Source organism: Oryctolagus cuniculus, chromosome 3, assembly GCF_051225735.1.
Source record: "Oryctolagus cuniculus isolate XC-2025 breed Fujian yellow rabbit chromosome 3, ASM5122573v1, whole genome shotgun sequence".
Taxonomy (NCBI): domain Eukaryota; kingdom Metazoa; phylum Chordata; class Mammalia; order Lagomorpha; family Leporidae; genus Oryctolagus; species Oryctolagus cuniculus.
In genome coordinates, this window is record NC_142869.1 from 79,679,726 (window position 1) to 79,696,404 (window position 16,679).

The following is a 16,679-nucleotide window of genomic DNA, read 5'->3' on the forward strand; positions in this document are numbered from 1 at the left end:
CAATAATTATTTTGCACTCTGTGGCTTGTTAGCATGCGTGGGCTTTATACTAGTCATAATTCTATCCAAACAAAAACTCATCACCTCTAAAGATAGCATTTCCAAGCCATGCTTATCTGAAGAGAAGGGTGGCAGAGCAGCCGTTGCCTTAAGTGCCAGAAGGAAGCTGGGTGGGCCCCAGAGTGGGGATAGAGGGTCGGCTAATCCCAGGCAGCACTGTGAGGAAGCCAAAAAGTGAGACTTTATGGGGGTGGGGGCAATCAAATCAGGCACTAACCATCATGACAGACACAACCTATGTCATCGCAGTCACACAGGAGGGGAGACAGAGTGAGAGCAACAGAGAGAATGAGAACAAAGCCAGCTGGGTGTCCACCACAGAAGTATCCTAAAATGAGTTCCATTCAGGGCTTCATTTACACAGCATCCATCAAAAGTATGCTGAGTTCTACAGCATGGTGAATATGTTAAAGGGAAGAAGATCAAAGTTTACTCAAGAATATTTGAGGGGTTTTGTCACTGTGATGATAGAAATACTTATACTGTGACTGAAATGCCACCTTTTAATTAAAATAGTCAAAGTGTTTTCCAAATACAAAGTAAATAAAGGACATTTTTGATGCTATAACCAGTAAAGGGCAGGGCAACTGAAGCTTAGAAAATGAATCTCTTCAGTAGCACTTAAACATGTACTGAGCATGTATTATGTGCTAAGCACATAGTGGATTAAAACAATCTAGGAGCTATTAATAAATCCATTCAACTAATAAGTATTAAGCACTATATAAAAGAGATATTCTGTTAGACATTGAGATACAACAATGAAAGGGAATCTATACAATCCACTCTCGGAGGATATGAGAAATTACCATGAAAAGAACAGGAGCAGATGTAGAAAGGAAGGAATTCTAGCTGGGAGGAAACAAGTGGACTGAGTTTATAAGGTAGAAGCAGATATGTTCACATGATAGTGAACAGCTAGTCTGGTTGGAGCCAGGCCTGTGTTGAGTAGAAGTGGAAAAATAAAATTGGAGTCAATTTCTGGTGTTTTGATAAATAAGGTATTATATATCAAATTACATTGTGAATCTGAATTGCACATGTATTTTGTGGTAGTGTAAAAAATTACAATTCACTTATGTATTTATACATAACTTTGAAAATAATACATTATTTATTAGAAGTATTTGTTAGGATTTCCAACACATAAGAAGTGCCAATAGATGAAAACTCAAAGGGAAAAATTGGAGGTGGGACATGGAGGGTCCATGTGGAATTCATATAAACAAACACAACATCATTTCATCAGAATATTTGATTCAGTATCCGTAATTATAGAAATTATTATTAATACAAAAATTCTGACAGAGTAATATATATAGAAGACTGTATTCTAGAGATTCAAATTTTATGGCTTTCAGAAAGAATTTACTCAAGCTTTAGCATGTGTCAGAATCACCTGGCAGTCTCATTAACACATTGATGGCCCCCCATTCTCAGAGTTTGAGTCAATGGGTCTGGAGTGGGGCCCAAGAATTTGCATTCTAACAAGTTGCCAGGCACTGGTTGGCTAATGCAGCAGAAGTTCTAGAGCCATAATTAGGAAAATCACTACTTGGGGAAGAAGAATATAATTGTACCACAGTAGGATTCAGTTAGAAATGACATTTGTCTGTGTAATAATTAGGCCATGCTTCCCAAACCCACAACAAATCCTGTCCTTTATTTGCAGTAAGATATCCTCTGTAATTTGTTTAATTGCACTTCTTTTTAAATTGCTTTTTGCGTTTTCTTGGCCTTTTCTGTGGTTTGGCTTTACGCAGATCACAAGACCCCACTTGTTCTCTTTCTGTTTTCTCCTATAGTGTCTATGTTAGAATGAATCCTCAGGAAACAAGAAGTATCAACAGCATGATCATTTTCACAGAACTGAATTTCTAGGATTGGTCTAACATTAACCACCTTGTCCCCCTGCTCAAGAGCAAACATTCTGCTGGGATTTTCTTGTTTCAACAGTAGTCCTTTTGTCAAATGTGTGCAATGTCCCAGAGAATATTTAAGTGAGAAGAAAGGCATGTTGGTGCTCGGAGCACATTTGGACATCCAGAATTTGATTCTGCAGTCTTCCCTTTACACAGAGCAATGTGCAAAATGTCAGGGTTCCAATATTCATTTCTACCCTGATTATAATCCTTTCTTTCTAAAAACTGAAGCATATGCATATGCATATGCATGAAGTACATGAAAATTTGGAACAGAAGCTCTGCGACCTTGGACTGGCCTGTGTAGCTATTTATTCTGCTTAACTCATTATTGAATTTTAAGGTCAAATGAATGTTTTCTCAGTGCCATAAGACCAGAAATGGGCTACTGATAGGAAAACCCTGGAGAATAAAGGGACAAGCTTGTAACTATCATCAAAGGGACAAAAGGTGAGCTCACTTCACATTCAAGTCTCAGGGAGTGGATGCATAACTGCTATTTACCATCTTGCCAGATCATGATCAAAGTGACTCAATTAATTTGAGTAATTGCAGAAATGCAACATTTCCGGAAAACTTGTCTGTTTACCACCTTAATACAGATTCTCCTGGAAGACTGGGCCTTGGTGTAAGATACCAAAAGAGGATCACATCTCTTAGTGGATTCCACAAGCCTCAAAATAAGATACTGAGATTTGGGCAACCAATTTCCAATCAGGGATATAAGTTTTAGTGTATTCTTTCCTAAATCTTTTTACTCTCTTTACTGGTCAGACTGTCTTAACACTAATTCCAAACTAGAAAGTAAAACCTTTAAACCTGCCATTTTCTCTCTAGTTTGATGGAGAATTATCTATTGTTGTACCAGTCAAAACATATTTAATGATTAATTATGGATTATTTCTTGACTGTATTAACGGTTTTCTTGCTTATTTCATGTACTTATTTTCTTGTTTCTTTCATGTACTTTCATGTACACATGAAAGTTTCATCATATTAATCCATTTGAGATATAAAGAATATGTAAACCTGCCTGGTGAATGTATTGCAAGGCACTTTTCATACTTGGATCTGAGAGATTAAGCTGTAAAATTGCCCCAGTGAATCTTTAATCTATGTTTGTATCCTTTCAGAAAGTGAGTTATAACAAATGTAGTAATATTTAGCTACTACTAAAATATGTACCATCATAATCAGAAAATAGTAAACATTCATTGGACTACAGTGAGATAAAGTACAAAAAAGTTAGAAGCTCATTTCATAGGATCTCTACCCTAAGAGATTAATAAAAGACACATGGCACACATACATGTAAATTACATATATATGCATTTATAGGAGAGTGCTTTTGAGCAATGAGGATGAAAAATTAAAAACTAATGATTCCCATAAACTTACTCTCTATTTCATGCACAAATAAAAGGAGAATCTGAAATTTCCTTTGAATTATATTATAGAAAATATTAAACATTATAGATTATATATAATTTTTTATTTTGTGATATTCTAAGAACAAGAATGTTTCATAGAATCAGTAAGTCCTATGACAAATGCCATAGAAAAGATGATTATATGGCTGGAGAGGTTGCTAGTCTATTCCACCAGAATAATTTTTACTGTATGGATAATTTAAGGCTTCAGAATTTCTATAGTCTTATATCCATTTTACTTAAATTTAATTTGTGCCAAATCTGTCATATTTTTCTTAAATAGTGTTTGTGGATAACAGCAAACAATTACTAGGAAGGACCCTAACAAGTAATTTCCTTGTTAAAATATTATTTTTTAAAAAAATCTCTAATCAAAATAAGAATATTATATATCAAATTCAGAAAAATTAAAAGACTAAGAATAAATTTATAATACAATATTTTAATGTTACATTAATATTGCTAGAAGCATGACTCTATGTATGCCTTGTATAACATTTAAGGAAATTAAAAATATTCATACAGGATTCAGATACATCAGCATGATCAACTTCTACATGAGAAAATCCATTGTCCATAATGGGATATAATGGAAAAGTAAAGGAATTGCCATTCACATATCATGTAGCCATGCTAGTAGAAAGAGAGTAGAAACCTTATTAGATTTTGTTACCTAATCTGACCTCACTAAATGAGCAAAATCTAGGACCTCTGAAACACTTGGCAAGGAATTCCCAAAAAGTCAGAGAGAAAGATATCCATGGTTTGAGGAAATGTTCTGAAGATAGGAAACTGAATGAAATAGAAACATGAAAAACAGAATAATGTACAACTGTAACCAAGTATTTTCTTTCAGCTTCATTTCTATTCACATGAAAACTTTATTTTGATATTTTACAATCTATGGGCTCAATCAATCTGCTAAATGTTGAACAAAGCTTTCTTTTTATTTACCATGTTCTTTACAGCTTTTATACACTTAAGAATGTTATGATTAAACACCCTTGAATATGAATTCAGCCTTATATACAAACTTCATATAAGCTATTAAAATTATGATAAATTGTTTTAACATACGAAGCTAAAGAGTTGATATATCAGTAGTCCCTGAAAGTAATTAAATCTCAAGAGTTTCTCAGTTACTCAATCTTAAATCACTTTGAAAGCAAATCAGATCAATATTTTTCCTCTTAGGCATTTCATCTATTTTAAGAACAACTACTTCTTCTTTAGAATTATTAAAACATTGTTCCTTGAAAAATGCTAACAGTGATAATGCTTCTTTTATTTCTTCTCATATATTCAACCAAAAAGGAATCTCTGCATGACTATTATGTGGAAATAGTTAAGCATCGGCAAGTTTCAGCCTTCATAAGGGGGATAAATCAGAAAAATAAGGCTTATAATAATGGTAACAATGTACAAAGTATTTTGAAATTTCTCTAGGGTATGCATTCTTCATGTAAAACTTAAATCTTTATGATTTTAAACTCTAAACTTTCAAAGTAGTTCAGCTGTGGTTGTGAGTAATAACTAACTATCTGAAGATTCAATGCACAGTAATTTAGTGAGATACTGGTTTTTGCACTGACTTACTTCTTTTTCGGCATCTTCCAGTTTCTTTTTCTTACTCTCTGGCATTAAGTCATCCAACCAGCTGAGTTCCCGTTTGGTAAATAAGAAGTCCATCAACTTTCTTACGAATACCAGGGCTAAAACCTGAAGGAAATTTACAAAAAAAAAGCTTAAGGTGCAAAAAATAAAAATCAGAGATAGAGATTTTCTCTTTTTTTTATGGAAAGAAGCCAGTGTAAAGTAAAAGTAAAATCTGAAGCTATAAGTATGAAACATTGTATTATATTTTGCTTCCTTCATTTCCTTTTCCTACTGCATCCCTAGAATAATGGTAATTTTTTTTTTACTTAATAATGCTCATTTAAAAGACCTATTACGGCTTCCTAGATGTAGATTGCACAAAGGCATGAAGCGCCATCATGTTCAACTCAACTTTTAAGATCATTGGTGCCTTCTTCATCCAGCACTTTGTTTGTAAAAAAATAAACTTGTGATTTTTCATTACACATGCAAAAAAAAACCTTCTAAAATGTATTTGACTGTTTCCTTAAATACATGTTGTTATGAGTTCACACTATATTAAATGTAGAAGGTTCTAACCTATGCTGATAATTTTAAAAATTATTTCATCATTCAAATTCACTATAGTTTTTGAAGTATTTGAAAATTAATCAAATTTCATTTTAAAATAACCCTAACTTTTCAGATTTGCCAGTACATCTTTCCAGTTAAATGTGGAAAGTTTACATTTTTTTTCTATCCAGCTTCAGTTAGTTCAAACTACTACAAAGATTCAGAATGATGGAGACAAAATTAATACGAATCCCTGAAATTCATGATATTCTTCAAATCCTATGTTGTTATTAGTTTTAGTGCCAAAGTTTATTCTGTGGTTCCAAATAATTGGTCAAAATGGCTTTATTGTCCCATTTCAGTTCATGTGTTTTCCAAGAGACCAGAAAACCTGTGGAAGAGAAAAAGAGTGACAAAAGTTTCATACCATCATAGGAAAGACGATAGCAGCTCTTGAAACTTTTATTATCCATAAAAGGCCAAGGCAACTCATCTGAATAACTGTGAAGAGATGGACTTTTCGAAGGGGCACATGCCTTAGATATATAAAATCTGGTTGATGTTTTGCAGGCATCCAGAAGAGCTTTATTCTATCAAAGAGCTAAAACATTAAACAGACTAAATTGCTTTTAGGATTAAGACAACAATAAAAGTAGAATAAGTAGAAGTTTATTAATGTACTGTGTTATCTCTTCCCCCAAAAAAAGTGAAGGTAGGATTATGGATATTTTCACTATAAAGAAATGTTAAGTGCCTCATAGGTTAAACATATTTACCCTGACTGAATGTTACACAATGTACACATGTAACACAAAATTACATAGTACTCCAAACATTTGCATACATTTTATGTCTATTAACTTTTTTTAAAAGAAATCTGCTTATTAAGGTGAAAAGGGAGTAGAAGTTTAATATAGTCCAAAATTTTAAGTTCATACAATAGATCGCACTAAAGTAGATATTTGGACATTAGGATAATGGGATTGTTATGATTATACTGTGAAATATTAACATTTCAGTTAATACCCCATTTTACTTGATTATTGATACAGTTTATAGTTTGGAAGAGTTCAAAATAATAAATCCAATGCTAAATGTTGCTAACTTGGAGTGGCAAAAAATAAAGCCCCTCCTGGACTCCCATGCTCTGTCCTCTTCTCTGCGGGTCTAGTTCACCCATTCTTCTGGCTTCAGTTTGCACACAGCTGCTAACCACTCCCAGCTATTTCCCTCTGCCTCACTTCTCTCTCCTGTGCTCCAAACCAGCATCCAGCTGTTGAACAGGATGTTTTGACCTCCTTACTTTGACTATATTGTTATTACCTTGATACTTTGATTCCCAGCAAAATTTCTGATGCTGTCTTCACAAACACAAACATCTTTACCATAATAATTTAACTTAGATTATTTGTTAGTAAAGTGTTTTCCAGAGCAAACTTTGTTAACTCAATTTAGTTTCTTGACTAATTTCCTGTCGCTGTCAAACATATATTTTTCAATTTATTAAAACAATTTCCATTCAATCAATGTTATTTTTGTCAATTCAGTGTTAATTTTGTATCAATTTTTCTATAAAGATAGTACTATTATTTTTGGGCTATCTAATATTATCATCATAGTGTTGAGGCCATTTTTATCTAGCAAACCACAATTTCTCAAATCAAATTTTATAAATTAATTTTCACAAGAAGCTTAAATCTTTAGTCACATTTTACTTACTAACCAACTAAGCAAGTTGACTTTATTAATGTGAATCATTTAATTTTTCTCAGGCCAATTTTTGCAGTCTTGATGTTTCCAACAAGAGGTGATTATTCAAACAATAATGGTTTCAAACACTGATAGGCATGCTCAAAAGAATTACATTAGATTTTATTTCTTAGCTCAGTTACACACTTTATTTATTTATTTATTTTTGACAGGCAGAGTTAGACAGTGAGGAAGAGGGAGACAGAGAGAAAGGTCTTCCTTCCGTTGGTTCACCCCCGAAATGGCCACTACGGCTGGCACGCTGCACTGATCTGAAGCCAGGAGCCAGGTACTTTCTCCTGGTCTCCCAGGTGGGTGCAGGGCCCAAGCACTTGGGCCATCCTCCACTGCCTTCCCGGGCCATGGCAGAGAGCTGGACTGGAAGAGGAGCGACTGGGACAGAATCCAGCACCCCAACCGGGACTAGAACCCAGAGTACCGGCGCCTCAGGTGGAGGATTAGCCTAGTGAGCTGCGGCTTCTTAGGTCACTTATAAGAAGACTATAAGTAATTCTTATTAAATATTCAAAAGTATTATGCAAAGAGACAAATGTCCATGGAGTCCACGTGATACAGTCAAAACATTCTATCTCACCAAAACCTACTGGTACAAATAATAAGAGTCTTAAATTCAACATAACTTATCCTTCCTCTGTGATCTATTTCATGGTCCACCTAACCTTTCTTCTACAACAGAAAAAAATGCACTTTAGTCCATCCACTATCCATTCATTTATTCACATTCACTTGTACCTTTCCAAAACATTTATTCACACCTTCTACACAGAGAACTACGTGTTGAATCCATCCCTGGATTATCTTTCTCCATATAGTCCATGCACAGACCATTAGGTCTTTTTGTATTTCTACTTTCTAAATAACTCTTAAAATTAGAAGCCATTAAACAAATAAAACTTGGTGCATAATGAAGGTGGAAATAAGGAAAAAATAAAATTAAATCCTCTGTTCCATAACTGAATATTTCTGTTTCTGTAGAACCCATTTTTCCTAGCCACCATCTCTCCATTTGTGAAGCTGTTATTGCATAAGTGTACTTCAGTGTGTGGGTGCTTCAATTGTTATTGTTTAAATGGCACATTTGCTTTACTTGGATTCCTGAAGTGTTGGAACGCATATAGATGTGGTTATATATCTGAATACAGAAACAGCATTCGTGAGAACACAGTGATCTATTTTTTTCTGCCATGTTTTCCAGTGGGAAACCTGGATAAGGTTTTTAATATTGCCCAGCAATCAAATAACATAGATTCTTCCAACCTAAAGGGTAACAAGTTAACATGTTCCTTGAATTGTTGATAGCACACTTAAGTAAATAAATTCTGAGTGTTGCATTTGGTTTTTATCATTTCCTAATATCCATATCCCGTTTGCCTATCTAGCTAGTTATAAATTTCAAATGTTTTCAACTCCCTGCTTGAGATTGCAGACTCAGAAAATTTCATTAACCTGTTTCTGAGCATGAGAACGTTTGCTGATGCATGACCCAGCATGCTGTTTTATTTGTGCTGTTTAAAACTCACTGTACTTACCTCATGGACCTTTAACAATGTTTTCTTCAATTTTCATTTGAAAGATTCACACCCCAAATAATTACAAAACTTGACATTTTTGTTTAATTCTGAGTTTAAAAGCATGTGGGTAGAATTAGGGGGAAAAATCTGTTGAAGTCTATCAAAATGATTCTACTTTGCTTCTTAAACTTTTGCTGCTGTATTTATGTGAGCCTGGGGCCTAATAATAAATACTTTTCACTCTCAGATGAAAGTAGTACTTGTGGAACTTTTGCCAAAGGCAAAAAGCAGCAAAACAAATAAATAAAACAACTTCAGAACTTTTTTCCTATCTGCCTTACCCAAGTCAGTTCTATCAAAACACACTTTTTATATGTGAAATTTTAAGTGGGCAAATTGAATATAACTTGAGTAAAATTCTAACACAACAGTTCTCAACCATCTCCCTATCCCAAGTTAATGCTACCCAAGGTCAGGATCTGTCTACTCTGGGTGTCCCGTGATCCCACAGCTTTAACATGCAGCACTTGCATAAGGCATAGGTGCTGCTGCTTCCTTCCAAGCCAGAGGCTGCTTAGTTGTTCATGCAGACGTGGAGATCCTTGAACAGGGCCGAGTCTAGCTGTGTCACAGAAAAAGCTACAATTATGTTTTCTTTTTAATTGACAAAAAACTTGTACTTTACGACAAAAAGTCTCTATTTTTTTTTTTCAAGAAAAGTTAGCTGTTCTGGCAACATAATGTTGTTGCAAAACGAGATTATTCCAAGGCAAATTTAAGTAGAAATCTGTATTAGTTTCCTAAGGCTGATATAATAAATTACCACAATTTGTGGGTTTATTAAACAATAGAAATGTATTCTCTCACAGTTGTGGAGGGGAGGCCAGAACACTGAAATCAAGATGTTTCCAAGCTACGCCTGCTGTGAAGGACCCAGGGGAGAAAAACCTTGCATATTCCAGTTCCTGGTGGCTCCTGGCATCCTTGGTTTGTGGCAGCAAAATTCTAGTCTCTTCTTCTGGTCTTCCATGGGACTCTCTGTGTCCTCTTCTCTTCTTTTAAGGATCCCAGTCATTAGATTTAGGGCCCACCCTAACTCCATGATGATCTTATTGTGTGATCTGTATCTAATTGCATCTACAGAGCTCCTAATTCCTAATAAGGTCACATTCCGAGGTTCCAGAATGTGGAACCTCACATTAAGGAAATACTCACTATTCAACTGACAGTAGAATCACAAAATAAAAACTACAAGAATTTTCCAACAACCTATGTAAAGATGTAGAATACACTATTAGAGATTTTCAAATGTATCCACAAATTCTTTAATACTCTTCTATTCAAGAGATGGACTGTAATTTCCTTCCTCTTGTCTACAAGCTAGACTTAGTAGTGACTCAATTCCAACAAACAGAACTGTGACTATGCACAATTTTGTGATTGAACTAAAAAGCACTTCTTAATTAATACCCTCTCTCTCCCTTTCCCTCTCCCCCTCCCTGCTCATGCTGAGGGCATCAGTTTCTATGTCATGAGGATACAACATAAGTATAAGTATCCTATGAAGAGATCTTGGGACAAAAAACTGAGGTCTACTACCAACAATCAGAGCGAGACTACTGCCTCCTGCCCACAGCTATGTGATGAGCCAGCTTGGAAGTAGATCTTCCAATACTATCAAGCCTTCGGTTGACTGCTGCCTGTTTCCATTCTGACATCAACCACATAAGACAGCTAGAGCCAAAACCACTTAGGTAAATGGCTCCCAAATGTGTGACTCTCCCCACCCCGCCGAAACTCTGAGGTAACAAAAGTGTGTTGTTCCAATCTGCTAAATTATACAGTAATTTTTACATAGCAATGGAAAGCTAATATAATACGCAAAATATTTATTCAATATTTAAAACAATGCATATGGTTTCCTTATATTTGAAACTGCCTTACCCTATATATCCTTATTTTAAGATTAATTTTAAAATAATTTTATAAATACAATTGTTATAATAACAGAAAACAAACATAAAAGAAATAACATCATCTAGGATCTCATTTTTTTTAACATATTGTTTTTATTTCTCTACCTCCCTTTTAATCTTACTCAAGCTCACAGCTTTCTGAATTTATGGCTGACATTCCCTCAGTTTGTATTACACCACAAATATCTGTATCATGTTACTTTTGCAGTCCTCATAATTACCAATTTTCAGTGAATATACCATAGATTACTTAATTATTTTACCCTTGCTGGATAATTGGGTTATTTCCAATATTTTAAAGAGTATATATTAGCATGAAAATCTTGGTGGTAAAGGTGTTTTTATTCTCATGGATAGATGTCCATAGACATTATTAGAGTCTCAAAGATTGTAAGTATTTGGGTATCTTGAAATATACTGCCATTCATCTTCCACAAGGGCTATAAATGGAAACCTCTCAGAGGTTTAACAGACTTGGGGTAAATAGAAGTATCCTAAGGTTATGAACCTGAGTTGCTAGATTCTTTAATTTTTGTAACTCTGACAAGTTTCAAGAAATTAAATTGCGGCCTGAAACTTGCTCCTCAACTGATGCGCTTTTCTTAGCCGTCACATGACTTAGCATCAATAGATTTAAGATGAGTCACCACAGATGTGCCTGCAGAGCTGTAAGTGATTTACCTGGATTCCCTTTAGAGATGAAGCACCCATATAAAGAAACACTCCATAGAGCACTGGCATGGGAATAAACTGTAAAAGAATAATTAAAGAAAAGGCATATGTTATTTTCAAACAGATTGTGGTTGTGCTATTTTGTACTTATAAAAAAGATAATAGAAAAAAAAGCATTTTTCTACTTTTTTTGTATTCTTTCTTAATAGAGGGTTAAGCTTATGATTATAAAATACACTGAAAGTATGTCATTGTAAAACTTGAAGAATAAGAAAGGAAGGAGGAGGGTGGGTGCAAGGGGGACAGGAGGGAGGGTAGGGTGGGAAATATCACTATGCTCCTAAATCTGTATATACGAAATACATGAAACTTTTTCACCTCAGACAAATAAAAATATTTTTAAAATGAATCACTTAAAAGATTAATTTTATTATTTTGAAGGCAGAGTTACAGAGTGAGAGTTGGGGGAGAGAGAGATACTCCTCTGCTGGTTCATTCCCCAAGAGACCAAAACAGCTGAGGCCTGTATTGGTCCAAGGACTTTGGCCATCTTCCGTTGCTTTCCCAGGTGCATTAGCAGGGAGCTGGATAGGAAGTGGAGCAGCAGGGACAGGAACCAGTGCCCATAAGGGTTGCTGGCATCACAGGTGGTGAGCTAAACCCCTGTGCCATAGTGCTGTCCCCCTCCCCCAAAAATGTATTTTAAAAGCAGTTTGGCCGGCGCCGTGGCTCACTAGGCTAATCCTCCACCTTGCGGCGCCGGCACACCGGGTTCTAGTCCCGGTCGGGGCGCCGGATTCTGTCCCGGTTGCCCCTCTTCCAGGCCAGCTCTCTGCTATGGCCAGGGAGTGCAGTGGAGGATGGCCCAGGTGCTTGGGCCCTGCACCCCATGGGAGACCAGGAAAAGCACCTGGCTCCTGGCTCCTGCCATCGGATCAGCACGGTGCGCCGGCTGCAGCGGCGGCCATTGGAGGGTGAACCAACGGCAAAGGAAGACCTTTCTCTCTCTGTCTCTCTCTCTCACTGTCCACTCTGCCTGTCAAAAAAAAAAAAAAAAAAAAAAAAAAAAAGCAGTTTAGTATAGAACCAGAAGACATGAGTTCAAAGTCTAGCTCTAGCACTTTTTAGCTCTAGCATCTTCAGTTGTTACTTAAGCTCCCTTAAGCTTGATGAAGCACCTTAGTTTTCCAATTTCTAAAATGAGATGATAATAAAATGGTTGTTATATTTTATAGGTCAAAATTTATTAAAACACCATGTGAATAATAGGGACCAGCACTGTGGCCTAGCTGGTAAAGCTGCCGCCTGTGGTGCTGGCATCCCATATGGGCACTGGTTTGAGTTCCAGCTGCTCCACTTCTCATCCAGCTCTCTGCTAAGACCTGGGAAATCAGTAGAAGATGACCCAAGTGCTTGGGCCCCTGCACCTGCATGGGAGACCTGGAAGAAGCTCCTGGCTCCTGGCTTCGGATTGGCTCAGCTCTAGGTGTTGCGGCCATTTGAGGAGTGAACCAGTAGATGGGAAATCTCTCTCTCTCTCTCTCTCTCTCTCTCTCTCTGCCTCTCCTTCTCTCTCTGTGTAACTCTTTCAAATAAATAATTTTTTTTTTAAAAAGTGAATAATAGGGGTGGGCATTGTGACACAGTGGGTAAAGCCACTGCCTGCAATGCCAGAAACCATACGGGTGCTGGTTGAGTCCTATCTGCTTCACTTTGATCCAGCTCCCTGCTGATGGCCTGGAAAGCCAACGGAAGATGGCCCAACTGTTTGGAATGCTGCCATCCTTGTGGGAGAGCCGGATGAAGATCCTGGCTCCTGGCTTCTGTGGCCATCTGCGGAATGAATCAATGGATGAAAGATCCCTTTCTCTCTCTCTGTATGTGTGTGTGTCTATCCCTCTCTCTCTTATCTCTGACTTTCAAAATAAATAATCTTTAAAAAGGATAGGTGAATAATAAAGCTAACATTTAGGTGTTGTTTTAACATCACAACAGGTATTTGTAAATATTCAATGATTTCAAATTTTCTCTTTTATTGGAATAGTTAACCATTATCCTATTAGACAATTACTTATATAACAGAAATTAATTCTTGCAAATATATAAATAATTAAATACTTGTATAAATAATTAAACACAAGTGAACTTGTGTAAAGTGCCAAACAGGTTACCTAGAGATTCCAAAACGTGGGCAAGTAGAGTGAATTATAACTTAAAACACAATTTACACAATTTAGAAATATTGGCCAAAATTACATAACAAAATAGTTATTCTCTACAAAATGGATTCAATTATTTGAAATGTGGAAAAAGTAACGATGTGCAGTGATGATGTCTATGCAGTAGTTTTATGGAATACCTAAAATACAAAACTGCATATGTGACCATGAGCATGACCATGCTTGTTTCTGTACTTCTATCACAGAGTAGGCAACATTAATTGCTCATACATCTTCCACTGACAAGAAAATGGAAAACTTTTATTTTGTATAGGCTTGTTGGGAATTCAGGTCACAAGTCAGTCAGAAATAATGAGTGACTTTTTTCCATAGCTTGATCATCATTTCAAAATCGTCATAACAATTTATATTCAAATTCTACTTAGCCAAATTAAATTTGTATGCATTTAAGAATTCTAAAATAAAGGACATAACTTTTCTCCCTTATGCTAGTAGGAAGTGTATAAACATGGCAAATAAATTAATCGTTTTCATCTTATACTACATAATATTTTCAGACCTATTGCTTGAATTCAAATGAAATTTTTAAACCATGATGCATTCTGCCTGCTCTCAAGTTCACAAAGGTAGACTTTATTACCTTCAGAATACTTGTCATAAAGACTGATGAACCCATAAGAATAAAAATCATAAGTCCAGTAACCCTTTGTTCCCGAATGCCGAGAAATTTGGGTTGTTCTCCTGGAGCAGAGCATTCTGATTCCAGTTTCAGGCTGTTGACATGAGTGATGGAGAGGACGGTGGCAGCCACAAACCATGGCAGACCCATGATGGAGCACACCCCAAGCATGATGGCCACCATCAACAGGTCCAGGTGGTACCCACAGCCTTTCTGTTACAAAAAGAAAGATTGAAAAGGAACAGTATCAACAACAAAGCTAAGGATGGCCTGGTTGTGAAGAGAAACCACTTCCTGACAATACCCAAGAAGTCCTTCATATCAGATCTTGTAGAGACAAAATCTACTTAAGCATTTAATCTCCAATTGTTCTCTTTTGCCTCATGGGTGGCTTTTATTTGGAATAATATCATAGCTCCTGAGATCCCTGATACATATCTTAATATGGTGCCATCTTTCTCTCATTTGTTTCCATTTCAGCTTCTCAATAAAATGATAGCTTTTGTATTCTTTTGTATACTCTGTAATTCTACTCCACTATCATTGATCTTTAGGTATTACAACTGTGAGTGTTTCCTAGAACGAGGCAGGAAACAGAAACTAGGAAAACAAGTGCAGTGGAGTGTGTGGAGACTTCACCCGTGGATTAGATAAAGGCTCCTTGGGGAGAGAAATTAAGGAGAGGTGAGAGAATCATTACCTTCCCCCTCCATTCTACATAAAAATTGAAAGTGTAAATTGCAGAGGTAGCAAAAAGCTTGGCCTATTTTACATTCAACTTGTAGTTTTAATTTTTAACAGCTACTTCATGACAGGCAGTATTATAAAGTGTTTAAAGATGATGGGTTCTGGAGACATCTCTGGGATCAAATGCTGGCTTGACCAATGACTTTGGGCAAATTGGTTAAGTTCTTGTGCCTCTTTTTCCCTGTACAGAAAATAATAATGAAGAGACTACAAGGCGCATTTTGGGATTGTTATGAGAGTTAAATAAGTTAACTTCATAAATCATTTAGAATAATATCTGTTTAGCAAGCACCCAGTAGATGCTAGGTATTATTACATTCTAGCAGCTGAACACATTTCTCTCTTGCACTCATTTTGTTTCGAGGCTCCTCAATAAAGATGTTTCTTCTAAAATTGTTATTTTTTTTTTGCATTATATTTGAAAGGTAGATAGATGGAGATAGACAGAGAGCTTTCCATCTGTTGTTCATTTCCCAAATGCCTGGAACAGCTAGGGACGGGCTAGGTTGAAGCCAGGAGTCCAGTCTGGGTCTCCAATGTCGGTGTCAGGGACTGAATTACTTGAGCCATCATCTGCTGCCTCCAAGGTGTGCATCATCAGGAAGATGGCATTGGAAGGAGCAGTGGGACTCAAACTCAGGCACTCTGATATGGGATGCAGGTGTCCCATGCTGTGTCTCATCTGTTGTGCCAAATGCCTACCCCAAACCATATGTTTCTCAAGGGTAGATAATTTATCATATAATTTCTCAGTATGTCTCATAGCTGTAAGCATAATCAATGGCATATAAGCAATCAATAAAAATCAAAGATTGATGGGGCCAGTGCTGGGGCGCAATGGATTAAAGCCCTGACCTACAGCGCCAGCATCCCATATTGGCACCCATCCTATATGGGCACCAGTTGCTTTACTTCCAATCCAGTTCCCTGCTAATGCACCTGGGAAAGAAGCAGAGGTTTGTTCAAGTCCTTGGGCCCCATACTCATGTGGGAGACCCGGAAGAAGTTCCTGGCTCCTGGCTTCAGATTGGCTCAGCTCCAGCTGTTGTGGCCATGTGGGGAGTGAACCAGTGGATGGAAGGCCTCTCTTTCCCTGTCTCTGTTTCTACCTCTCTGTAACTCTGACTTTCAAATATTTAAAACTTTTAAAATTAAAGATTGACTATTTGAAAAGAAAATAACTATTACTGAATTTCTTAGAATTAAAGAAACATGATTTTACAAGAAATATAGCATTTCCATTTGTTACTATGATCGTGACAGAACTGGCTGATTATTCTAGAAGAATAGTTTTATATTGTAAGGAAATTTTATCAAACTGCAAGCATTTTGTTGTATAAGTAAGCTTATATATCCTGGGGTATGAAATATATTGAGTATTTGTTGCATATTTGTTATGGTAATGCTTCCTTCCTGTTATTTTGCTTTGTTAATTGGTTAAGAAAAGGATAAAGAAAAAATTCTTAATATCAGGTATTCTTCCTTTCCTTTCTACTCTTTCCTACCAAATTATAAAAGTGCAAGAGACAATAGGAGCATATGGGTGATACTCAACTAAAGATCTTCCCTCCTGTGGTTGTCATC

At 36.3% G+C, this 16,679-nt stretch overlaps 1 protein-coding gene across 13 annotated transcripts in view; it reads right to left on the reverse strand.

The window, feature by feature from the left end:
• Positions 1 to 16,679, reverse strand: part of SLC4A10 (solute carrier family 4 member 10) — a 329,775-nt gene that overhangs the window by 16,652 nt on the left and 296,444 nt on the right. For all 13 annotated transcript variants that reach the window (XM_017342639.4, XM_070069865.2, XM_051848038.3 and 10 more), the window contains 4 exon segments: positions 14,310 to 14,561; positions 11,499 to 11,567; positions 5,988 to 6,161; positions 5,009 to 5,131 (listed from right to left, as the gene is read on the reverse strand). In XM_017342639.4, the coding sequence (XP_017198128.1) occupies positions 5,009 to 5,131; positions 5,988 to 6,161; positions 11,499 to 11,567; positions 14,310 to 14,561 (618 nt within the window).